General features: G+C 38.7%; 1 protein-coding gene across 4 annotated transcripts in view; it reads left to right on the top strand.

Moving 5' to 3' along the window:
• DNAJC13 (DnaJ heat shock protein family (Hsp40) member C13) overlaps positions 1–25,971 on the top strand; it is a 57,225-nt gene that overhangs the window by 29,071 nt on the left and 2,183 nt on the right. For 3 of the 4 annotated variants that reach the window (XM_068205133.1, XM_068205118.1, XM_068205110.1), the window contains 33 exons: positions 810–913; positions 992–1,151; positions 2,092–2,154; positions 2,498–2,599; positions 2,747–2,851; positions 3,237–3,439; positions 3,879–3,963; positions 4,428–4,582; positions 5,505–5,550; positions 5,724–5,878; positions 6,479–6,680; positions 7,335–7,450; positions 8,288–8,366; positions 8,945–9,080; positions 10,203–10,387; positions 11,823–11,897; positions 12,102–12,221; positions 13,488–13,667; positions 14,011–14,178; positions 14,807–14,920; positions 15,255–15,371; positions 15,907–16,084; positions 17,171–17,262; positions 17,616–17,715; positions 18,608–18,682; positions 18,846–18,958; positions 19,386–19,555; positions 19,925–19,967; positions 20,889–21,062; positions 22,026–22,205; positions 22,456–22,596; positions 23,019–23,162; positions 23,971–24,070. In XM_068205133.1, the coding sequence (XP_068061234.1) occupies positions 810–913; positions 992–1,151; positions 2,092–2,154; positions 2,498–2,599; positions 2,747–2,851; positions 3,237–3,439; positions 3,879–3,963; positions 4,428–4,582; positions 5,505–5,550; positions 5,724–5,878; positions 6,479–6,680; positions 7,335–7,450; positions 8,288–8,366; positions 8,945–9,080; positions 10,203–10,387; positions 11,823–11,897; positions 12,102–12,221; positions 13,488–13,667; positions 14,011–14,178; positions 14,807–14,920; positions 15,255–15,371; positions 15,907–16,084; positions 17,171–17,262; positions 17,616–17,715; positions 18,608–18,682; positions 18,846–18,958; positions 19,386–19,555; positions 19,925–19,967; positions 20,889–21,062; positions 22,026–22,205; positions 22,456–22,596; positions 23,019–23,162; positions 23,971–24,070 (4,180 nt within the window). Of the gene's footprint in view, positions 1–809; positions 914–991; positions 1,152–2,091; positions 2,155–2,497; positions 2,600–2,746; positions 2,852–3,236; positions 3,440–3,878; positions 3,964–4,427; positions 4,583–5,504; positions 5,551–5,723; positions 5,879–6,478; positions 6,681–7,334; positions 7,451–8,287; positions 8,367–8,944; positions 9,081–10,202; positions 10,388–11,822; positions 11,898–12,101; positions 12,222–13,487; positions 13,668–14,010; positions 14,179–14,806; positions 14,921–15,254; positions 15,372–15,906; positions 16,085–17,170; positions 17,263–17,615; positions 17,716–18,607; positions 18,683–18,845; positions 18,959–19,385; positions 19,556–19,924; positions 19,968–20,888; positions 21,063–22,025; positions 22,206–22,455; positions 22,597–23,018; positions 23,163–23,970; positions 24,071–25,779; positions 25,892–25,971 lie in introns of all 4 variants that reach the window. The other variant, XR_011004173.1, reaches the window with a different exon arrangement.

The following is a 25,971-nucleotide window of genomic DNA, read 5'->3' as shown; positions in this document are numbered from 1 at the left end:
GTGCTGACAAAGGCCTCTTCTATCAACTGTGCGACCTGTCACTTTGCCAAGGGGGATGGAGGCTTGAGACTCCTCTGAAAACATACCCAGTTAGTGGATTATCTTTGTATGATATGCTGTGATCAAATCTGTAGATAACTTTGTGGCCTAATGACAGTAATCTACAAATTATAGATAAGAAAAACCAGTGTAGAGTGGCTTTTTTTGTATGTTAGCGGTACCTCTCATTGAAGTGCTTCCAAATGCTTGTTACCGCTGAACATTGAGGCATTTGTTAAATTTAATGTATTTGCTCTGAAGTTAATGATAGCTTTTATTGTGCAATTTTACTTCAGCTTCTTGCTTTGTGAACTGATGCCTCTAGGCTTTTATTATCCAGCACAATAGCAAGTATAACTAGTAATTAGGTCATGCTTGTGTTTCATACTTGCAGTAACATTAAGTGAAATACCTTGCAGTGGAAAAAGTACTTGTTAAACTCGAGTCACTGAATGCATCATGCGCTATCCAAGTTTAGTTAATTAAACCTGCTGGTATTAGAAACAAGTTAGTTAAAGGCTGGAAGTAGAGATTTCAGTATGATGAGAAGCATCGTTTATTCAGGGAGATTGCAATAGCCAGTGGTTTTATTTTGTAGATGTGCGTTTCTTTAACAGAAAACTTGCAAATTTCAGTTTTCCTACAGCCTAGGAGAGGTTGCTAACCTTCTTGAGTTTTTAGATGCAATCGAGCTCAGTATTGTTATGCAAGCAAAAACTTACAGAAGGAGAAATAATATATATTGTTAAGTAAGGTGTTCTGTGTTACAGGTAAAATATGAGTGCCTTTCTGAGGAAATAAAAATAGGGGATTATTATCTAAGATTGCTGCTGGAAGAAGATGAAACTGAAGAGAGTGGAGCAATCAAAAGATCGTGAGACATTATTAAAACCTTATCTCATTCCTAAGGTCCGTATTTGTTTTCTTTTCTAAAATCTCATTTCTGTTTTAGGTATGAATTCTTCAATGAACTCTACCATCGCTTTTTGCTTACCCCAAAAGTGAATATGAAATGCTTATGTCTGCAAGCATTGGCCATTGTTTATGGAAGGTGTCATGAAGAAATAGGACCATTTTCTGATACTAAGTACATTGTTGGAATGTTAGAAAGGGTAAGAATTATTTTAAATTACTGGATATAGTAGTTAACATACTGCTAGTCCAACATATGTTCATATCCTTCAAGTTACTGTGAAACTCAGGTTTTGGGTTTACAGACTGTGAATACTTTTTTCCATGCTGTCAACAGCTGTTCTTAATATCTCCCTTTGTTTCAGTTTAATTAAAGTTTAACCAAAAAAACCTGCTGATCATAGAGATATTTCAAACTAGTCTCTTTAAGGCCAACAAAATGCAGATATAACTTTAGCTTGCCTTTGAAAAATGCAGAAGCTCTATAAGAGGATAATCTAGTTCCGTATCACATTATTTCAAAGTGCAGACTTTGAGTCATAGCCCCAGACCTAATGAAATGATAGCTTTAGATGAGCACATGTGGTGGATTAGATTTGTAGTAGTAGCTGCTTTACCTATTAAGTGTCTGTTAAGTTATGTCTGACAACTGATTCAGCTTGCAAAAATAGATTTCCATGCAATCTGAAGGAGTTCTTTCCTTGCATCAGCATGGGGTTTGGCTGTTGCAAGTGAAACTGAACCAGGGTAGTCCCTTGTTATTTTGCCTTCAGCCTTGATAATCTCACCAGGGATGAAATATCAAAGATCCTCTCTGTCTGCTGGCTAAAAGCATTCTCTTTTTCTCTTGTGCTTGGTTCACTGGGAATCCAAACATAGTCCTAATAGAACAGTGGACTTGGCATAATAGTGGATTTGATTCAGGGCAACAACAGTGTTGGAGGGCAGCAAGGCGTGTGCTCCTCAGGGGCAGAAAACTACCATCATTAGCTGTACATGAAACTTAACACTTAATAGTTAGTAGTTTTTCTGGGCATGAAAAAACAATATGGGGCTTTGCACCTGCAACTATGTTGACTTTTGAAGGGAACTTCTAGTATGTACTATGAAATACTAAGTTGTTCTTTTCTGCTGCGACAGTGCACTGACAGGCTTGAGCGGGACAGATTGATCCTGTTCCTCAACAAGCTGATCCTCAATAAGGTAAGGTGGACATGTACACTTAACAGCAATTTATCAGTCTGTTGACTGTATAAAATAGTCTGAAGTAGTCTTTCAGGGTTAACTTGAACAAAAATTCAAGTATTGAGGAAGTTTTAGAACAATGTTTGATACAGCTTTCTGGAATGTGATAGCTGTTATTTACTGGAGAGAAAGCTGAAGGAAATGTGTAGATACTGGGGTGATTGCACCAAATCCAGTCACTTTAGAGAATGATTTGACTTTTTTTGTGATCACTTCTCACTTGAATAAAACTGTGCAATGCTTAATTGCAGCAATGTTTATCTAGAAAATGCGTTTGGTAACTCAGTTTATTTGTTAACAGAGAAATGTGAAGGACCTTATGGATTCAAATGGTATCAGAATCCTTGTAGATCTTCTTACTCTGGCACATCTTCACACGAGCAGAGCTACAGTCCCTTTGCAGGTACAGGGCCTTTGTTTCTTACTACTCATGTGTTGCTCTGTGAAAGGGACAATTCTTAAAAAAATCCAATGTATTTTCACATTTCCTGTAGAAATGTGATATTTGTACTATGAAGCTAAAGCTGTTCTTATAAACATCAACTTTTAGAGCAACGTGATTGAGGCAGCACCTGATGCAAAGAGGGAGAGCGAGAAAGAATGGTACTTCGGCAATGCTGACAAAGAAAGGAGTGGTCCTTACAGCTTTCAAGAGGTACCTGTCAGCTTCAAACTCACAACTTGACAAATGATTTCTGTCCTGGTGACTGAGTGTGAGAGGGGCCCTAAACAATGCTAAAGAATGTTCTCCAGCTAACTCTTTAAATAAGGATTAAAGCTAGATAAGAGACTTGATGTAGTGCCAAGAACTACAGCCTTTTTGGTAAGAATGCCTACCCCTCCATGCCTCAGTTAGTTTTAACATAATCAACACCTTATTCTTCGTGATTCTATGACAGTGTTATAAACACATTGAAACTTTATGCAACTATAATAGTCTGCAACATAGCAGTTAAAAGTTTGTCATGAGCATGAGTGTTTAGGAGCAAAGGTGGGTCTGAATGCTGAATAAACTAAATTCATCTCTAATCTTGCAATAGATGCAGGAACTATGGAACAATGGGAAGGTGACTTCAAAAACTCGTTGCTGGGCTCAGGGTATGGATGGCTGGCGACCCTTACAGGTCATCCCTCAGCTGAAGTGGTGCTTGCTTGCCAGTGGCCAGCCTGTGTTGAATGAAACTGACCTTGCCACACTTGTCCTCAACATGCTCATCACCATGTGTGGATATTTTCCCAGCAGGTAAACAGTGATTTTCAGCAGAAGGGGTTAACTTTTTCTGACAGATGCATGAATGAATAAATTCTGTCTTAAAGCTTTTCTTAGAAAGTAGTACATTAAGGAGCTCTATTAAAGAACCTTTTACATGGTAGTAATTAATTCTGTGGGCAAATAGAGAGTTTGTAAATGAGACAATACTAATATTGTGAAAGGGACTGCAAGAATGAATGTACAAGCTATGTGCATTTCTAATGCCATAGCCAGGCTCTTGTTTAACTTAAACAAAACTGGTTTAATGCAGGACACTAAACCACACTTACCAAGTCTAACAACAAACTTTGAAGTTAACAAAAAAAGACAAAGAATATGGCTTCAATAGTCTAATACTTATGCTTAATAAAATTGTTCTTGAAAGAGAAAAGGCACGTGTGCTTACTGCTGTACTACTTGATTTTTTTAGGGATCAAGATAATGCTATTATAAGACCTCTGCCTAGAGTGAAAAGGCTGTTGTCAGATAGTACTTGCCTTCCTCATATCACTCAGGTAAGTAATTCTTCAAAAATGTATCTGAATGAGTGAAAGTTTCACTTACTCTACCTCATGTGAATACTTTAGATGGGGTAAATGCATCAAAGAGCAATTGTAACGTTGTGCAGGTCTCTAACCAAGCAGTTGTTTATTTCATAGGGTGTTGACAATTTCATGCTTTTCAGACAATATCTTTTAAAGAAATATTTCCATCCTTGGAGAAATTGAAAAGCCACCTGGACATCAACCAGGTCTAGAAGATCACACTTTTAGCAGGGGGGTTTGACAAGATGATCTCCAGAGGTCCCTTTCAACTTTAAATGTTTTTTGATTGACACTTATTGTTTTTAAGCTGAAGTATTCTTTAACTGTAATACCTGTAAATTTCTGGCTTGTCCCAATAATTAATTAAAACTTCAATTTTAGCTAGATAACTTGCCCTACTTGCAGCTAATATAAATGCTTGTGTTTGATTTCAGCTATTACTGACTTTTGATCCTATCCTGGTGGAAAAAGTTGCTGTATTGCTCTCTCATGTCATGCAAGACAACCCCCAGTTACCTCGTTTTTATCTGAGTGGAGTCTTCTTCTTCATCATGATGTACACAGGTTCCAATGTACTTCCTATTGCAAGGTGAGGAAAAAGAGCAGCCAAAAGTACCTCTTGACCAGTCACATGCAGAACTGCTGCTCTACATCTCTGCATGCTCTGGGGAGTGTGGCTTGGTAGAATCAACATGAAATTCTTCTTCTAGAAGAATTGCCTCCACATGATCTAGTCAGTCACTAAAAAGTGAATTTCTTATCCTTCCAGAGAGGGAATGAGAATGATGATACAGTTCTAACGGTACAACTGGGCATGCCTTACTGTAGAATAAGCCATTTACAAGCACTAAAAAGTAGTAACACAAGCTACATATATTCTGATGTAGCTTTTGATAGTAGGCAGCTGTTGAAGGGGTTTAAAGAATCTAATATCCTCTTTCAATATTGAAGCCTAAAACAGTTAAATCAGTCTGTACTGCCTGATAATGCACTGCATATGCAGGTGGCTAATGGCATTCTTGTCAGTACTTTTCTTCTAAATGCAATAGTTCATAAAAAGCTATCCTTCAATTCCAGTTAAGTCTCTGGTACAGTGGAATGCACTGGGCAATGATTGCATGCTTCCATGATGACACTGGTGTAATAGCACTGTCAGCACTTAGTCTAAAATCATCCTATTTCATCCCTGCAGTGAAAATCTAACAGCGCAGAGGTTGTCTGTGTCTATATCAGCATCTTTTTTTGTGTGGGTAGAAAACCAGCTTTCAGGAGTAAGACTTTCAAACTGAAATGATGAACATAAGGCAACATTTATAGCACGGGAGTGCTTAGCTTGGTGGAGTTCCGAAGGATTAAATTAACTCAGTACATAAATTCATGCAACTGTTGCAGTTACTCTTTTATCTCAAAGTAAATGTGTAATACCTGCCAGCTGGACTATGTTGGTCTGCTACTACTCAAGGGTACCTAAGTATCAAACAAAAAGAAAATAACTGCTGTTTCTCTTCTAGGTTTTTGAAATACACACATACAAAACAAGCTTTCAAGTCTGAAGAAGTGAGTAGATTGCAAGAGTAACTACCTCTGTTTCCAAATAGTTTTGCAGACTACCTATAGGTGTTTTAACTAGAATTTAGCTACTATAAGGGAAAAGGGGGAGAGTTTTTAGGTCTCAAATTAGTTAGCAAAACCGAATTACCTTTGATATGACCATGTGATCTCTTCTGTAGACAAAAAGTCAAGATATAGTTCAAAGAAGTATACTTGGACATATTCTTCCTGAAGCAATGGTGTGTTATTTAGAAAACTATGAACCAGAAAAATTTTCTGAGATATTCCTTGGAGAATTTGACACTCCGGAAGCAATTTGGAGCAATGAAATGAGGTAACTGTTTTCTGTCAGAGGGACAAATAAATCTGAACTACAGGTTATCTTGAAGAGGTATTTGACATTCTTAAAGCTGAAAATACCTGGATTCCATGGCTTCCTCTTGTTTGCCTTCTGAAAGGGCAGTGTCTTGCTTTGCACTCTGCTTCAACCAAAAATAACCAGGGCAGGGGAGAGCAGAACTGGTAGTGGGAAGGGGAATATTTCTCTCAACATCTTGAGTAAGTTACTTTTGCAACTGGAGACTTGACTATGTAAGTGAATAACTTAATACTTACTAATTTATATGTACTTTATTACCAGCATCTATCTCTGTGATATACCTCTAATATTCCAATACATATTGGGGTCTTCCAGAAAGTAAAGAGATGTTGAAAAAAGGAAAATACTGTTTTTAATTTATTTTAATACACTAATTTTCATGGTGTTTAAATAGCTCTCTAATGGAATAGGACAGAGTCCTATTCTAAATCTCTACTGAAATGTGGGAAACTTTTAAGGAAAACCTTTTCAGAAGAAATCATTGAACACGTTTATACAGTGAGTGAGGATTCAGGCCTGCTGGGCAAGTGTTAAACTAAACTTTGTACCTTTTAGGCGTCTAATGATCGAGAAGATTGCTGCTCATCTTGCTGACTTCACTCCTCGTCTTCAAAGCAATACAAGAGCCCTCTACCAATACTGTCCCATCCCTGTTATCAACTATCCCCAACTGGAAAATGAGCTGTTCTGTAACATTTATTACCTCAAGCATCTTTGTGATACACTCAGATTTCCAGACTGGCCAATTAAAGATCCAGTAAGTAAGAAGTACTTTAGGATTCATTTAGTTCTTGATCTTTCAGTCCTAAATGTTAACGAAAAGTCCTAAAATATTAACAAAGTCAAGTGCTAGGTTTGTTGCAAGTAACTCTTTATTGTGAATTTAGGACCACAAGTAAATACATTAAACCCTACTTTATCTTGAAGCAGCTTAGTGTTCTTTCCACATAGCAACCCCCATAAGTGTATCCTTCTTGCAGTGACTACTTAAATAGCAAAATCAAGCATCCAAGAAACTTCAGAGGGTGTTTCAGGGAAAATTTTTTGGAGGTGGGGAGAGGGAATGGAAATAATGACTTTGGGGTTCTTATTTGTCCATGCTGCGAAAAACCAAGCTAATATGTCAGTACATTAACTGAAGAGATGTTTTTGGTTCAAGTCTATGGACTAGATCTGTCTAAGCAGCTTTATTTATTCATGCAGCTTTTCACTTTTTATAGTATCATGATTTGAGCTATGTCTTATTTAAGTGATTCTCCATCTTCTAATTTAACTCTTACATAGTCATTTTAATATCAAGGTGCTTTTATCTTGAATAAAATACAGGATTCATTAGTAAAACAGCATTTTTTAAAAATTATGTATACTAGTGTCAGCATAAATGAAACACTAATAAATTGTAATTCTTGAGGTTAAACTGTTGAAAGATACCCTAGAAGCTTGGAAGAAGGAGGTGGAGAAGAAGCCACCTACCATGTCAATAGATGATGCATACGAAGTTCTTAACCTACCCAGAGGACAAGGCCAGTAAGTTGTCTTCAGGCTTTAAAGTTATATAAATACTTTTATACAAACTCCATCCACTGAACAAACTGAAGTTTCTTATCTTGGTACTTGGAACTAGTTAGTGGTACCAGCTCAGTCATGTGTAGCACCATCTTCTTTCACAGTGGAGGATTGCTTTGCTAAAAAGAAACAAAGCTTGGAAGTACAGTTCCAGTGTTTGAGAAAACAATAGTTAAAGTGTTTAGATAAGCTGAAAATGGGGAAAAGAATGCTCTGAGCTTTGCTCTTTTAAAGGACAAGCTTTAACCATAGTGAGCAAAAATATAACAGAACTTGAATATGTTCACAGGAGCTTTTTTCTGTAATCATCCTTCTCCCTCCCCTATATTGCCTTTTTTCTTGGGGATCATACCCTTAGAATTTTTTGCATCGCGTCTTGCCACTGGTTTCTGACTTCAGGTCTCCAGAAGTGAACCAACAGCAGTTTGTGTTTATCCTTCAAGAACAGTGCACTTACTGCAAATGATGAAATACTAACTTTCAACACTTGTAGCTCATTTGGATACTTCATTTAAAATATTGAGGGACTTTGAGCACCTTCTGGTTAGTATATTAGATACAAGAGGTATTAAAATACTTTCAGTCTTTAAAATTTCTTCCTATTGTGACCACACGATTACCCCCCATTCAGTGTAAGATGATGAAGCAGGGTTTTAAAAAGAAAATAGGAGAGCTTTGTAGTTTTAACTCAATTACAGTTAGTGTTAGTAGTGTTGTCAGAACCCCAGGCTGGTTTTGCTGTGGTTGTTTTAGGTTTTTTATTATTAAGTGTAATTGATGGAATTCATTTTATTGCAGAAATGATGAAAGTAAGATCAGGAAAGCTTATTTCAGGCTGGCTCAAAAATATCACCCAGACAAGAATCCAGAAGGCAGGGTATGTACAGCACAAATTTATGGTGTTAATAAAATGGGGACATATTCAGCTATTACGTATATTAAGAATTTTGAAATGCACACTTAAGTTGTTTTTCTTCCTTTTAAAGGCTATGCCCTAGGTGAATGATAAAATACAGATTAATGTTACAGATTAATGTTAATAATTTAACTAATACCATCCAAGGATTGAGGATTTCTGCAGTAAACTGGTGTAGTCAGATCAGACTCACGTCTCAGAAATGGTCTTGTTCAGAGAGTTACAGGACCTAAACAAGCAATTTGTTCCCTTTCAGAGACTGACTGCATCCTTTGCCCATACTCACAATCCAACTGTACTTACTGCTTTTGTCATAGGATGATTGACTTTAAGTCTCTTGCCTAGGGCAGAGTTCAGGAGACAAAAGAAAACTCATCTATGAACCAGTGTTTGCAGTATTTCCTGAAGTGCAGTGAGGTAGCAAAGCTAGTGCTGTTGCTAGTTACCTGAAAGGCTTTATTTTACTTGCACTTAAACTGATGCTTCAGTAATTTAGAATGTTCTTAACAACACTTACGGCTGTTTCTCCTTATTGGCAGGATATGTTTGAGAAAGTTAATAAAGCATATGAGTTTCTCTGCACAAAGTCTGCTAAGGTGATAGATGGGCCAGATCCAGAAAACATAATTTTGATCTTGAAAACTCAAAGCATCCTCTTCAACAGGCATAAGGAAGGTAAGCATGGTGCCTCATTGTTTTATGTTTGTTTATTTAGTGGTCATTTCAGTCAGCTTTAATCTCCTCTCTTCTTTAGTCTGTGCTCTGTTGATCTGGTTTCTGACTTGCCGGAGCATTATAGGGCTTCAAAATAGGACTTTTTCTTCCATGAAATAAATGAATCTGCAGTAGAACTTAATTCAAAACAGCATGAATAGCTCTTTGAAGTGCTCTGCTCCAATATTAATCAATTTGAATCTTTCTCTGTACAGAGAATTCCAATTATCTATGCAGAAAAATCCTTGCTAGTACTCAGTCACCCAGGTGTTGGTTATACATGAGATTACATAATCTGGCTATTAACGATGAGCCATTCTTGCAGGAATTCTGGCCAGTGTTAGAGTTCTTGGGTGAGTGTGCTGTGACACAACTTATCTCATTGCTCAGTTGGGTAAGAAGAATAGCTGGAGCACCCTAACACTTGGCTCCAGGTACGGTCCCAGGCTGGTAGCTGCTGCCATGTCCAAATCTTGCAGAGCCAACAGTGTTTTGATGTTTAAGTGTTACATTATAATGGTAAACTAAGAGGCTCATGTGCAGTCATAGTCCTGTCAGTTATGTGGAGCTAGGGACAGCATTGGTATAGACTTAAATGTGTTGGCTTGCAGTTGGCTCCATATGAAAAATAAAATTATGTTTTAGCACTGCTGAACTCTAAAGGAATGAAAAATGCAATTTAAAACTTAAAATTGTTGTGTCAAACTGAACAAGGTCCTTATAGGTTTATTGTTAGTCAGTCCTGGCCTAAGATACAGACCAAGCTATACTTGAGTTTCTCTGGAGAGAGACAAGCATCGTTGGGAAGGCTTTGAGCTTGGGGGCTTACTGAGCTGGAGATAAGCCTTTTTGATCTTAAATGAGTTCTTCCCAATAAGCTCTCTTAGCTTCTAGCATGAACGTTTCTATGTAATGAGGAGTTAGATTGTGTGGACTGCTCAGTCTTGTCCCAGATTCCCCGGGTATTTGGCTTCCTGTCCTAGTCCTTATATATCTGATGTATCTTCCACCAATAATTTTGTGGTGGGTTAAATTGCTTAGACTGTGCATTTACATAAACTTGGACTTTTTTTCCTCTTTCAGATTTGAAACCTTACAAGTATGCAGGCTATCCTATGCTGATAAAGACCATTACCATTGAAACATCAGATGACCTTTTGTTTTCCAAAGAATCTCCACTGTTGCCTGCTGCTACAGAACTTGCTTTTCATACTGTCAATTGTTCAGCATTAAATGCAGAAGAACTGAGGAGAGAAAGTGGAATTGAGGTAAATGTAAAGAAATGTGTTGAAATGCATGCTTTTAGTCTAACTTTTCCATAGCTAGAAATCTTAGATCCTCAGTGCCTGGGAAATCAGATGTAATTGAGAATAATTTTTGGTCCTGAGACACCTGTTATTCTTAACATCTCAGATATTCTGGATACAGTAGGAGAAACATCTTGCAGAGTATACCCTTTTCTGGACCTAGGCTTGTCTATTGAGCTGCAGGTAAACAAGCTACATACAAAGTTTCTCTACTCCTTTACAGAACTAATGCATTTTTTATGTGAAAGAATAGATAAATGTGAACAAGCCACTTGAGCAGAAGACCTTTTCATTGTATATATTGCAATATTAGAACCACATAAATTGGAAAAGATGTTGAAGATCATTGAGTCCAACTGTTAATCCCAACACTGACAAGTCCCACTAAATCTTGTCCTCATGACTTCTTAAATACCTTCAGGAATGGCAACTCAGCAACTTCCCTTGGCAGCCTGTTCCAGTGCTTGACCACTCTTTCAGAGAACAAATTTCTTCTAATATCCCATCTAAACCTTCCCTGGCACAACATGAAGCCATTTCCTCTTGTCCTGTCTCTTGTTTCTTGGGAAGAGATACCAATCCTCACCTTGCTACAGCCTCCTTCCAGGTGCTTGTAGAGAGTGATAAGGTCTCTCCTTAGCCTTCTTTTCTTACAGCTAAACAACACCTGCTGCCTCAGCTGCTCCTTATCAGATTTGTACTCCAGACCCTTCCCCAGCTCTGTTGCCCTTCTCCAGCCCCTAAATGTCCTTCTTGTAGAGAGGGCCCAAAAATGAACAGAGAATTCAAGGTGCAGCCTCACTAGTGCTGAGTACAGGGAGGCAATCACTGCTATGGTCCTGCTGGCCACACTGTTGCTGATCCAGGCAAGGATGCCATTGGCCTTCTTGGCCTCCTGGGCACACCCTGGCTCATGTTCAGTGGCTACTGAGCAACACCCCCAGGTTCTTTTCTGCCAGGCAGCTTTCCAGCCACTCTGCCCCCAGCCTGTAGTACTACTGCATGGGATTTTTGTGACCCAAGTGCCAGACCCAGCACTTCATCTTGTTGAACCTCACACAGTTGGCCTTAGTCCATTGGTCCAGCCTATCCAAATCCCTCTGTAGAGCCTTCCTGACCTCTAGGAGATCCACACTCCCACACAGCTTAGTGTCATCTGCACACTGACTAAGGTATTAGCTCACATGTGAGAAGACTCTCAGCTCTTAAAGAATCAAAGGTTGTTATTAGCACTTGCAAGGAATTTTGCACTACAAACCATTTATGCAAACCACACATTTTTGTCAAATGCTTCCCTTCAGCCATTGAAAATTACTTTACCAGCTAATGTTTTGGCTTTGCTGGCTTTTACCTCTTTTTGCTGTGACTGAGTTTGTACATCATTCAATCCTCACAGGTATTGCAAGAAGCATTTAATCGTTGTGTAGCAGTCTTGACTCATTCTAGCAAGCCAGATGATATGTCTGTACAGGTGAGTTTAAAGCAGCAGCTTTAACTGAGTATATGGTCTTCTCAGAAGACTACATGGTGTATGTATATGTATAATATGATAATAAACACAAAAGTGTGTGTATAGATAATAAAAATATTGATCTAGTATTGTACATATAAAAAATACAATTGTAAATATTAATTTTTCCTCCTCTTGGAACCAATAAAATACTGTATTTTGTAGGTATGTGGATACATTAGTAAGTGTTATAGTGTAGCAGCCCAGTTTGAGGAATGCAGAGAGAAGATTACAGAAATGCCTAACATAATTAAGGACCTCTGCAGACTACTGTATTATGGCAAGGTGAGTGCTTCTTTCGTTTGTCCAAATGGGTGTTTAACTGTTAAATGTTTAGGTAAATATTATGGGTTTTGGGCTGATAAGACAGTCATAGAATCATAGAATGGTTTGTGTTGGAAGAGACCTTAAGTTCATCTAATTCCAAGCCCCCTGCCATGGGCAGGGACACCTTTCACTAGACCAGGTTGCCTAGACCTGCATCCAGCCTGGCCTTGAACACTGCCAGGGATGGGGCATCCACAGTTTCTCTGGGTAATCTTTTTCAGTGCCTCACCACCCTCACAGTAAAGAATACTTCCTAATATCTGATCTAAACCTGCTCTCTCTGTTGGAAGGTTTTTCCCCTTGTCCTGTCACTCCATACAGTTGTGGATAGTCCTTCTCCCTCTTTTGTGCAGGCTCTCTTCAGATACTTGAGGACTCAGTTAGGTCAACTTGAAGCCTTCTCTTTTCTAGGCTGAACAAGCCCAGTTCTCTCAGCCTTTCCTCATAGTTGCAGTGCTTGGTCAAACGCTTCTGTAAGATCCCAGCAAATCATGAGATACAGAACTCAACTGCCTTGTTTCAACACTTGTATTTGAATCCATTTAAACTGTAGATTTAAACTGCAGCCACTATAAAGATTCATCTACTTTTGCCTTTTAACTGACACTTCAGGCAGCTTGGCTTACTGTACTAAATCAGCAGATAAAAGTACTACAACTAGGCCTCGCATAAGCAGATAGACTCTAAAGTCAGCATGAACTCTGGGAACAATATTCAAGAAGTTTTCTTGACATTTAGCTCTTTTGAACTTGCCTCGTGTTATAAAAATGCTGAATTTTGTCTGAATTAAGAAAGGAAAGCTTGTCTTTAACTTTTCATGTGGGGTGTGTGAAAACATGAGATTAAACCAGATTCTAGTAATTGACTATATATGCTTGTGTGTTCTGTAGTCCCTGCAGGACACATGTATTGCCATAAAAAACTCATCTGGCAATCTCTGGTGCAGTTTTGAATTGCTTTTCCAACAGTTCATCAATGCTTCTTTCTAATCATATGAAATAACTATTCAAATACTCTTCCCTTTGAAAGATGCTGACTAATTAGCCATGTTGTTGGTTACCAATACTACAGCTGCAGAAATTATCTCTACTTCATTTTTATCTCTGGGCTGCATAGATAGTACTGCAGAATTAGCAACTTTTGGGTTTTAAATCTTTGGTACGGAAACCACTTGGCATTCTTTGGATACAGGCATTAAGGCAAGCTTCTTTTGTCTCCCCTCAGACCATACCACGAGTAGCTGCTTTAGGAGTAGAATCTGTTAGCTCCTTTGCCTTAGATTACTGGCTACAAACGCATTTGTTCCAAGCTGGAGTTCTATGGTACTTACTGGGTTACCTCTTCAACTATGACTATACACTGGAGGAGAGTGGGATTCAGAAAAGCGAAGATTCAAACCACCAGGTAATGTTGCCGAGGTGATGTCAACAATCAGCGGCTGTTGTTTGCCATCTCTTACTAAGAGACCAAGTGTATTCAAATATTTGTTAGAATCATTGAATATCATGAAGAGTAACATTAACAGAGAGTTTTGGAAGGGGATTTTTCTATAGTGATGAATGCTCTCTGAGTTTGTTGGGGGTTTTTTTGGTTTTTTAAAGCGTTCAACTGTTAAAGCTGCCAAAGCCCATGATTTCTAGTGAACTTCATGCAAGACACTTTTAATCTATATCAAACAGTATAAAAGTAAATTTTTGCTATCAGAAGAAAGCTCTAGGTTTTCTCAAACTATCTCTGTATTTTTCAGGAGGTAGCAAATAGCCTTGCTAAGCTCAGTCTCCTGGCCCTGAGTCGCCTTGGAGGGTATCTTTCTGATGAACAAGCTACCCCTGAAAACCCAGCGATCAGGAAAAGCTTGGCTGGAATGTTGACACCCTACATTGCAAGAAAACTTGCTGTGGTCAGTCCTACTGAGGTGAGCATCTGTTGGCCAAAACTTTCTCTAGTGATTTATAAAAGAAGTAGCTGGTCACTTCTAAAACACTGAACTCTCTTAGACCAACTTTATACTGTGAACAGCAGTGTGGTTTTTATTTGCAGTTGAAGTAACTGCAGGGAAAAGAGATTGGTTCAGCCTCAAACACTATGGACAGGAACAGCTTTATAGACTAATATTTGTAAAACAAATACAGGAACAAAAAAGTGGAGTTAATTGTTCAAGGCTTAAGGACATAATGATGATAGAGAGCAAAGGTTAAACTTAACTCTTTAGAAGTGGTGCCGGGGAAGTCATCTGTAAAGAGATTTTGCAGGTAGTTGTTGTTCACTGTCAAAAATGGGTGGAGAATCTGAAGTAAGTGTGTCTCAGAGCAGAACAAAGAGAAAAATAAAATTTAGATTGTACTTTACCACATAACTTGCACATACTGTTCTTCCTGTATGTTTTTCCAATATGGGAAGTTTCCTACTTTAAACTTACTTGAGTAATTAGTCTAGCTGTTAATGAGATTGGATTTACTGATACCATGAAACATGCTGATTACCGTGCATAACAATCCAAAACTGTTGTAAATGTGTTACATCGCGTAAATTCCTTTTCTTAGACTCTGAAGATGCTTAACAGTAACACAGAGAACCCCTACTTGATCTGGAACAATGGGACACGAGCTGAATTACTTGAGTTTTTGGAATCTCAGCAGGAAAGCATGATTAAGAGAGTAAGATAATCTTTACTTTAAATCCCAGTACTATTTTTTTTAAAAACCGTTTTGTGTTTTCCTATATCCTCTTGGGATGCAATTGTATGGTTAATGCAAGTATCCATTGTCGTCTACCTCAAAATCACTTTCTTCATTCCGTAGTTTTTAAAATAAAACAAAAACCCTAAGATTTTGCTTGTTCATTTCATGTTATGTTTCAGTCTGAGCTTCTGACTTAATGAAGCATTAAATTTTCTGTTCAAGTATTGCCTATTTCATGATCAGATTATAGCTTTACACTTTCTACAAGATTATTTTTTGTCTGAGCTTGTGTGTTTATCTATGCTTAAAGGGTGATTGTGACAAGAGCTATGGATCTGACTTTGTCTTCAGTGACCATGCAAAGGAACTTATTGTGGGAGAGGTTTTTGTTAGAGTCTACAATGAGGTCCCTACCTTCCAACTAGAGGTGAGATGTAGCTAAAAATTTTCCTGTTAAAACTAGTGTTTGGAATGCTGCTTCTTCCTGTTTATCTGTCTGTGAGTGTAAACAGAATGGATGAAATACAAAATATTACGGAAAATTCCTTCAAGATCCTCATGTCATGAGAAAGCTCTTTACTGGAGCAGAAAAATTTAAAAGACCAAGTCTGTCATAAGATGTGCTCTTCAGATGTTTTAATGACTTTTCTCTACAAGCTTGTGATGCAGGCACTTGGGTTGATTCAGTAATTCCAGGAGGTGGTGGTTCTGCCTGTTGGCTTTACAGTCAATCTCTATGTATGGGCAAACAAACACCTGTTGGAGTAGTGGCAGCTTTTTAAGTGTATGTTTAGATAGAAATAGGGTTTAATGTGATCCAGCAGTTATAGTGATCTTAGAGAAGACCTGCCTGTCTGGAAGAAAGGAATATGTGAAATGTAGAAGTTATTTGGATACAGTTTCTTCTACTGTGGGTACTGTTGCATCGCACAGTTAAAAATGCTGTCATCTCTACTTCAAAGCTTCCTAAAGCATTTGCTGCAAGCCTCTTGGATTACGTAGGCTCACAAGCACAGTACCTTCATACGCTCATGGCAATAACTCAGACTGGGAAAGTGGAGTCCAATCAACATGGAGATCGCTTACGGAGAGTTGAAATGGCCCTGGAGGCTCTGAGAAATGTCATAAAACACAACCCAGGTAGGCTTAAAACTGAACCTCCCCAGTATACTCTTCTGTGGACAGCCTTAAAAATTCTGAACCTCTGTAGTCTGTATCTTCCAGTGAGAAAGAAGCTTTTTTTGCTTGCTGAGAGACTTTAATGTTGTTGGTAAGCCATATAAGCTTGCTGTTTTTTGTTTGTTTTTTTTTTTTTAACCTGGAGAACATTGTGAGTAAATGTAGCAAAATTTTGGGTTAAATTCAAGCCTTATCTGTTTTCATGTCTGAATCATTAGGTTTTAAATGTAATTCAATCCTGCTGTTGCTAGGAAGACTTAAACCTCTTGAAAGAAAATTCCTGTAGTCCTTCAAAGAATCTTCAACTGATTTTTAAACTTCCTTGCATCAAAAAAATCCTCCTTAAACTGAGTACTTTGTGCTAGCAAACACCTAAATGGCACCTGTGTTAAGGCCATAGTAAAGCAAGAGGAGAAGATGCTCTTGAGAGTGGGCAGCAAAGTTTAATGAGCAGACATCAGTGTACAGACTGGAAAATCCTGAGACAAATTATTAGGATGTTTTCCTACTATATTATATGCTACTTCTAAAAGCAAACCATGTTACAATTGTGGCATCTAATAATAGCTAGTTAGGATGTTCTCCATGTTTGCAATTATAAACCTGAAGGCAGCTGCTCCTGCTGGAGATAGCAACCCTGCTCTGAGCTGGGATATTCTGAAAGGGCAAGTGTATTTGAAAACAATAGGTTTTGATGGCCAATGATAAATAAAATTACAGAATTTGTTTAGTGGTTTTGTAAGAATGCAAGTGACTAGGTATCCAAGAACTACATCGGTTACTTTCCTTGGAGTGGGGAGTTGCCCTCTGTTTTTGAAATATTGTTGACCTGAAATTCTGTGCAAGCTAGATTAATAGAGAGGAATTCATAATTTTCTAACTCTGTAGCAGGAGCTGTCCTCTATGATCTATTAAAACTTCTGTGGCAGAGTACATAGAGCTGTGCAGTCTTTGACACATTTCTGTATAGTGAAATATGGGCATGGGAATTGGCCTTCAGTGAATGCTTTGGTTAGCATGGAGAGTAACTTATTTGGTCTCTTACAGGTTCTGAGTGTGAATGCATAGGACACTTTAAGTTGATATTCTCCCTTCTGCGTGTTCATGGAGCTGGCCTGGTGCAGCAGCTGGCTCTGGAGGTAAAAAAACCAACCAACCGAAAAACAAACCAACCCCCACAAACTCCCAGCCTCCCTATCTGGATGCTTTACATAATCACCATAAACAAATCTGATTGTGTAGCTGTTAGAGTAGCATCTAAAAAATACTAAGATTGGGGTTCCAAGGTGTCAGTTCTTTCTCAGAGAAACGTGTCATGCCTGTGTCTTTGCATCCTTCTTGCCTGAAGAGACAAAATAATTTGGTGGCAGGAATAAATGTTGTAAATATCAGTTCTGGTGGCCAGTGAATTGGAAGACTTCATACACTAGGTTTTCTGAAAAGTGTCTGAGTAGCTAAAGAATAATCAAGTGCTGTTTCTGATCTTTTGCAGGTAGTGAACATAGTAACAAGTAACCAAGAATGTGTTAACAACATTGCTGAGGCAATGGTCCTTGCTAACTTACTGGCACTCCTGCATTCCTTACCTTCAAGTAGGTACCATAGGATTCTCCATCTTGCAAGGCAAAGGGTTTCCATCTCGGGAATTTATAAGAATGCAGCTGGCTGAAATTAGCTCTGAGTTTTAGGTTACAATGGTCTTGTTAGCTTTATAGGTCAGAGAGCTGGGTTATGAAGAGAAGCTACAGTAAGAACACCTATATATTGGAACAAAGCTTTCCTCAGGCTTCCCAGCTGTTGCTGTGCTCCATTCCAGTTGCTCAGCTATTAAGGAGAGCAGTAAAGACAGTACTGCAATACATCCTCAGTGAAGCATGGTGTTCCTATGCCCAGTCATAATAACATTCTTCAGCTATCAGTTATTCCTCTGCTAGATGAGAAAAGCAGATCTACCAAAAAGGAATCACCATTTTTTTAAAGGAAGATGACAGGAAGCAGGAATAGAAATAGATAGCTTTTTAAACAAATGGAAAATGTAAACCATCTCTGTCATCACACAGGCCCTATGCTATGCTGCTATGTCACTTCTGTCTAACGATTTAAACATTATTGACTATCATATCCAAAGCTAACAAGGATGGTTTACAAAAATGTTGTGTGTGACCAGTTTTTTGTCTTAAATGTGTGACCCGAAACAAAGGAAATGCAAGTGTTCTGATTACTTCTGAATTGTGTAGTGTTCCATTGACAAATTATTCCTGGGAATTTAGCTAATTAACATCTAATTAAGAAGTTATGCTGTATTAGAATGTGTGATTGATTTGACATTCTTTAACAAATGTAGTGTAGGCAGAAATCCCTAAACTTGTAATTGTCTGAAGCTTTATTGCATTTTGATACAGTTTTCTGTTAAGATCAGTTACATTTATCTTCGCTTATTCATTCTCTATGACACAAAGTTCTTAATGCTCTTCATTTTGACAGGTCGGCAGCTTGTCCTTGAAACTTTGTATGCTCTGACATCTAGCACAAAAATAATTAAAGAGGCCATGGCAAAAGGTACAGTACTATACTGAAAGCAAATGTTTCTGCAACAATGGGCTTAAAGTGAATAGAGTGGCCACTCTTCCCTTTAAAATAATCAGTGTGGAATTAGAGAATTTCTATTACTTGTGACCAGAAAAATGTATTAAATTGAATGCTCCCTATCTCTTTGTTACAGGTGCTTTAATCTACTTACTAGATATGTTTTGCAACTCAACTCATCCACAGGTCCGAGCCCAAACGGCAGAGCTTTTTGCTAAAATGACTGCAGATAAGCTGGTGGGTCCAAAGGTAAGAATCTTAACAGCTCATGTTGGAATGCTTTCTTGATATTACCTGCATTTCTCTAAAGGTGAGCAAAAAATCCTCTTCTGTATCTGAAATACTCAAGTAAGGAACAATCAGGCTTTTTCAAATTAACTTAACTTTTAATCTGTGAGCAGACTTCTAGAAGCTGTTGTATGTACAGTAACTTGTATAAGCAGTTTGGTTTCTATTTGTAATGGCTTTAATATTAGACACCTAGATTTCAGAGTCACTGGCTATTGCTATTTAAAATGATGGCACTGTTTTATTTTGTGCTGTTGTGGTCTAGCTCTTGACAGTTCTAGCATTAAAGACAGTTGGACATTGTGGAATTTTCTATTTCGGTCAGATTTTCCTGTCAGTTGGTTTGTCATATGATACACTAAGTGTCATTTATGTTCATTCCTTCTAGGTTAGAATCATACTAATGAAATTTTTACCTGGAGTCTTCATGGATGCCATGAGAGACAACCCTGAAGCTGCTGTTCATATCTTTGAAGGAACCCATGAAAATCCAGAATTAATTTGGAATGACAGCTCCAGAGAGAGAGTATCAACAACAGTTCGAGAAATGATGCTTGAGTATGTGGAAAACTTCTGACTCGGTTATCTTTAACTGAGACACTCTTAGTGGCAGTAAACCAGAGTAGCTGTAGAAGAACTGCGAGACAGAGCTCTGCCTGTGAAAAGTAGAATTCCTGCAAGCCAGACTTCAGTGAAATAAACTTGTTCACTGTTTGTGTACTGTACCAGTAAGTCAATAATACAGGTGCAGTTTGTGCACAGTCCAGTTATTTGCTCGCTGCTGTAGGATTTGGAGGGATACAATGGGGGTAGAATGGAGCTTAGAAACTGGAGCTGCTTCACAGGTGATAGGGGGAGACTAAGGTGTCAAGTAGAGAAGACAACTGCTTCTTTTACTGCTCTTTAAAACTTATTTTCTTTTTAAAGGCACTTTAAACTTCAGAGGGACAACCCTGACGCTAACTGGAAGGTAAAAGTATACTGTTTCTGCTTTGAGTGTGTCCAGGGAGGCTGTAAACCACATGATAATAGATGCTCGTGTTGGACTCTTAACAGGCTTTTGTCTTAAAGTATTAACAGGAATTCACTGCTGTGCTGTGAACATAACTGTTCATAACTGAAAACATAACTGGTTTAATGTTGAACCGATGCTATTGTTACTGCTTGGAGGTTGAAATTAGACACTTATGGGTAAAACCACTGTCAGCATACTCTGAATATTCCAATAGTTCAGGTCATTCTAAAACTCATCAAAAGTCAGCAACAAAGGACAATACTGGCTTGCTGGAAAAAGGCTTGTCACTACACAGCCATAGTAAACTTGCTCTTGGTAAACGTGAAGTAATTTTAGTAAGTCACTGGGTCTCAAAAAATATTTGAGTTCTTAAGCCTTTCGCTCGCATCAGGCCCATCAGTGAGGTGTTTCAGTATGTAGTGATTCCCAGTATCTCTGAAAAGCTAGACATGACTTCCTCCTAGCGTCCTCTAGTTCAACATTAAAACAGTTTCTAAACACATCATTATGTCTATTTTGATCCAGATGAAAACTGGAAACTTCCCTAGACTGATGGCGAGAAACATTTCCCTGAAGTAGGCAAGGAAGGAAAGGGCTGTTGTATCATCAGCCTTGTTGCTGTTGCTTCTCTTCAACTAGGGTTTGCCACTGTTGCAGCTGTAGGTTCAGTTATTTGTGTTCTTTAAAAGAAAAGGTCACTGTAGCGGTACTGCCTGCACTGCACTGTTCTTTCTACTGTCACTTCTTACCTCTTGTTCTTTCAAGATGAAGGGTTTATTGGTCGGGGAATACAGTTAGTGACCCTGACCACTTAAAGAAACAGTTTCAGATCTCTCAAACACCACTGTCAATAACTTCTACTTTACAATTCAACAGCTGCCTGAAGACTTTGCTGTGGTGTATGGTGAGGCAGAAGGTGAACTTTCAGTGGGGGGAGTCTTCCTCAGGATTTTTATTGCCCAGCCGGCCTGGGTTTTACGGAAACCAAGAGAATTTCTCATTGCACTGTTGGAAAAGTTTACTGAACTACTGGAGAAAAATAACCCCCATGTAAGATGATTTTTTTTCTGGTTCTATGCTTTGAATCTGTTTAGCATTCTTAAGTTTTTAGTCTTTTAGTTTCTGATTAACTTAGATCCTCACACTTTCTTCCCATCATAAATGGAGTTTTCTGTCTGCTTTCTGACTCTCTGTAAAAGTGTGTTGGTATGTTTGGGCAACTTTTGAACAGGAGTCAAGGTTTTTAAGGTCCCTGAAGCCATAGAATTAGCTTCAGTTAAGTCTTAGAGACTTATTTTGTGCTAGAGATGAGGCTTAACAAATGAAGTGTCTTTTAATTATTCCATGACTGACCAACCTAAAAAAATGGCACTTGTTCTACACCACCTAAAAATTTTCTGCTCTTGAGACTTCTGTTGTCCTTCTGCAACACTAGTTTCTCACTCTAGCATAAATTACATGATCTTACAGAAGACTGCCACCTTAGTGCAATGAGTACAGCAAATGTGTTACAGTTTAAAAATTAATTTTTAAACAGTGTTCAGACAGATTCTGTGTTAGACTTGCAGGATGGAAACTAACTAGCATGTTGAATAAAATAAGCATCTTTGTTAAAAAGATGTGATAGCAGTTTGTAGAGGCATGCAGAATACACAAGGTGTGACGAGTGCTTCTGCACAGACTGCAGAATCCTTTAGGAATTCAGGTGGTCAGCCAAACATCCATGCTATCAATGCTTCCACCAAGCAACTTAGCCAGATATTGCATTCTCAGTATGCTGGAAATAGTGCTTAGGAATTCCCATGTAATCTGTCTTTGTGGAACTAGTGAATGTTTGCCAATATTGGAGCTGATAATCATGTTCTTAACTTGTTGTTTTAACAGTTTGAGAGCAAAGTGATATAAAAGCATTTGGGGAAAAATCTATAATGGAAAGCAAGTGAAAAATGTTACTATGATGATACATAAGGCTTTACTAAGTTACACTTTCTATTGATTTTCAATTTTCTGCAGGGGGAAACTTTAGAAACCATTACCACAGCAACTGTGTGCCTGTTCAGTGCCCAGCCTCAGCTAGCTGATCAAGTTCCTCCTCTTGGTCATCTTCACAAGATAATCCAGGCTATGAATCACAAGAACAATGCCATTCCTAAAAGTGCCATTCGTGTCATGCACATATTGTCAGACAATGAGGTACTGAATCATTTAAGTGCTTGAGGGGAGAAAAGCATAGCTGGAGTTATTTGTATTGTTTAGTAGTGTTCCTAAAAGGGCATTATTCTAACTATAAATACTGTGTAGCAAGTGAGCAGGGACCTATACCTAATTAATGGAGAATTGCTAGGTTAAACATTGAGAAATGTATGGTCTTGGCTGACCATATCTGCAATAACCAATAATCTTGGCATAAAATAAAGTCCTCAGGATGTTTATCTCTCTACAGCTTTGTGTTAGAGCGTTGGCATCGCTGGAGACCATTGGCCCTCTCATGAATGGAATGAAAAAGAGATCAGATGTAGTTGGGATAGCCTGTGAAACACTGAATCGAATGTTTCAGAAGGAACAAACTGACTTAGTAGCCCAAGTAAGTAGCACAGTCTCAGACTGTAAAAATTGTTCAACTTAAATGGCATCTGGGAAGCCTCCTGGACACTTAACTAATGTGCTTTTCTTGTTGGAAAAGTTCTTTATCTAAAATGCAGACCTGTTCAAGAATGTTACCTGAGTATTGAAGCTTAATGCACAGGGTAGTGTTGTGTCCACTGAGAAAGTGTAGTGGAATGCCAACTAATTCAACTGAGTTTACACCTAGATAGAGCAGAATTGCTGGACAGTGTCTTTGCTTTCTCTTTTTTATATTCATACATCTCAGGAAAAATGGACTCATTTTGGCATTTGTAGTAATAGCTGTTGGCACTTTTGGTTCACACTAATGCTAGTGATAAAAAAAATTCTGTATGGAACTTCCTGTCCATTTTAAGACAGCTCACTTGGGTATGTTTGCAGGCTTTGAAAGCAGATTTGGTCCCTTATCTTCTGAAGCTGCTTGAAGGTGTTGGTCTTGAGAACCTGGAGAGCCCATCTGCAACAAAAGCTCAGATTGTTAAGACTCTGAAATCCATGTCTCGTAGCCTGCAGTATGGGGAACAGGTGAGTACTCACAAGTCCTTATCTGGGCTTTGACACTTGGTAGGTGTGTACCAAACTCTGAACATCCCTTGTTTAATCTTCTGGCTGTCACGTGCATCATTCCACTTAAAGCGTTAACGCACCACAACTGCAAAATGATTATGGTTTGGAATTTCTTCACCTCTTGCTTGCGTAGAAGTCGTGGTTCAATGCATGTGAAGACCACTAATAAAAAAGACAAATCCCAAGTGCAGAAATATTCTATGAGCTGGTTATCTTTAACTGACAGCTCTTCAGAACTTGTGTTATAAATGTAAATTTCTCTTCTGTTTCCTGAAAAAAAACATAACTGCAGCAGCCTTATGGATGTATATCTAAGTAAATTTGTCCCAGTACCTGCACTAGTTCTTAATGCCTTTCTCTTACCCTTTTGCTGAAAGCTTTCTCAAGGGGAGGAAACTCGGAATAGGTCTTTCTTCCAAGTAGTCCCTATCTTGCTCTAGTACAGGAAAATTCCTATTCTCCCTCAGCTGTCAGTGAGGGGCAAGGGCTGCTTCTAGGGTTGCTTTTCCTTGTCACCCTTTTGGGGAACAAAGGATAAAGTCAAGCTACTGAATACCTTCTTTTGAGCATTGTGTTCAGCTGCACAATTCACATGGAAAAGCACGTCTCCTTGGAAATATGCACAAATTCCATATCACAGCCTGAACTACTGCCATGCTCTTCAGTGTAATCCCTTCAGAATGGTTTGGCAATAGGAAATGGGTTTGTTCCCCTAGAACATGACAAATGGCACTTGCTCACTGTGTTATCTCTTCAAATACTGTAGGTAAATGAAATTCTGTCTCGTTCTTCTGTGTGGAGTGCCTTCAAGGATCAGAAACACGACTTGTTCATTTCTGATACACAAACATCAGGATACCTCACAGGTTAGCAACTCTTTCCCGTTTATGTCCTGAGTTATACTGAACTGTTATTTAATTGTCACACTGGACTCTAGAGTTACTGTTTATCCTCAGGATCTAGTGCCATCACATGGTCTGAACATTCAGGCTGTAAAAATACAGGAAGTTTTTAAAACACTTACTGAACGGTAAACTTTTTGCTGGTTGTGAGTGTATTTCTCTACATAGTCTTTACTGTACATACTTAGCAACAGAATCTGGACACTGGCAAGACTTGCAAGTACTCTGTAGTGATAGAGCAGAGATGTAATTGAAACTGATGAATAACAGTAGCTTTCCATGCTTTCTCAGGATCAGTGTACTTCAGTTCTAGAACACAAGTTTGTCTACAGTTGGAGGGATGTGTAAACTGTTTTCAGAAACACTCAGACTATCTGTATTAGTTGGCTGTGTGAATTAACACAACTTTAGTGTTAGGCAGGTAGTTGTACTGTTGGAAAAGATGGAATACTAAATAGATTGGAGTATGAGGCTATGTTCCAGCCAGAATCAGTCATCTGCCAGGGTGGCCTCGTGCCTGTACGTGGAGCTTGCAGCATATGCTTCACTGCAGCTTCACCCACCCTTGGGTGGGGCCCCTGCTGGAGCCACCAAGATTGAAATGGCACCCCAGATGCACCCCAGTCCCACTGGTAGTGAAGAAGAGCATTTTAGCTGTGTGTGCTGTGCACTGTGTGCACAATAAGTTTAGCTACTGAGGGAACTTCCTTGCATGGTGCAGACATAATCCCAGATCAGTTATGTCACTGCAAATCAACTCCTGTTCTTCCTTCACTTGAGCAGCACTTGTCAGACACAGTATCACAGTCCAAAGCATTGCTATCACATAAAATATTTTCCGATGTAGGAAATAATGACATTGCAGCAAACTGTCAAAAGCAACACAATGCAAACTTGTGACTCCTGTGTAGCCATCAGCTGAATAAACACTTGGCCTTATAAGCTTTGCCTCACAGGTGAGGTTTTAAAGTCCTTTTTGAAAAGCTAGTGTGTACACAGCCATGTGCCACATGGAATTTTCTCATCTAACCCAGTATAGGAATCTTGGTAAAGCTTTTGAGCACAACTGAACTAATGAGGTATAAATTAGATGGCCAAAGTTTTTCTTGCAAGATACTAGTATGTATTTTGAGAAAATGAAGCAAGAGCCTTTCAAGTCAGGAACTACAACTTCTAGAAGTAGTTGCTTGTATTTTGAGAGTAGGTATTGCAACACTTGATGCATTTTTTTCACACAAGATTCTGCGCTTTAGCTGTGAACAGGAGTTTTCTGGTTTTGTATTGTTTAATGCCAGTTTGATAAAGAACACTGGAACTGATCAGTTTGTGCTGAATTTCCTTGGTATTTCATAAATACTATAAATTTAGGAATAGGAAGAAAATGCTGACTGATTATTGGCTAATAACTGAAACTATACCAGATATGGTCGTGCTTGAGACTGGGGGCAATACAGTTTTCCAATTGCCTTAAGGCCTGTGCTGCTTTTAAATTGCCTAATGTTTAAGTGCTTGCCAATGTAGAATGAAGGTGCTGTACAAATACAAAGTGTAGATGGAAACCAGGCTTTATTTTTAACCTCTCTTTCCTTGTATTCTGCCTTATGTCTTGCTTCAAATTGCTTTGCCATTTGCACTTCCCTTGAAACTTCCCTTGCTTATTTCTCTTCCCTCAGGTGTCTCTTCTCCTTCCCTTCTAACTGGCAGCAGTCCCCTTCACCTGAGAAGTGGGCTTTAGATCTGCTGTGTCAGGCAGCTTGCTAACTTCTGTGTAGCTCTCTAAAGCAGGTAGATACCACCTCGCAGAACGCACGCTGCGCTCGCTGCATTCCGAGTAACAGATGCATGTCCTAGAGCTGTACAAATGC

This window comes from Anomalospiza imberbis, chromosome 1 (assembly GCF_031753505.1).
Source record: "Anomalospiza imberbis isolate Cuckoo-Finch-1a 21T00152 chromosome 1, ASM3175350v1, whole genome shotgun sequence".
Taxonomy (NCBI): domain Eukaryota; kingdom Metazoa; phylum Chordata; class Aves; order Passeriformes; family Viduidae; genus Anomalospiza; species Anomalospiza imberbis.
This window is presented reverse-complemented; position numbering and strand designations above follow the sequence as displayed.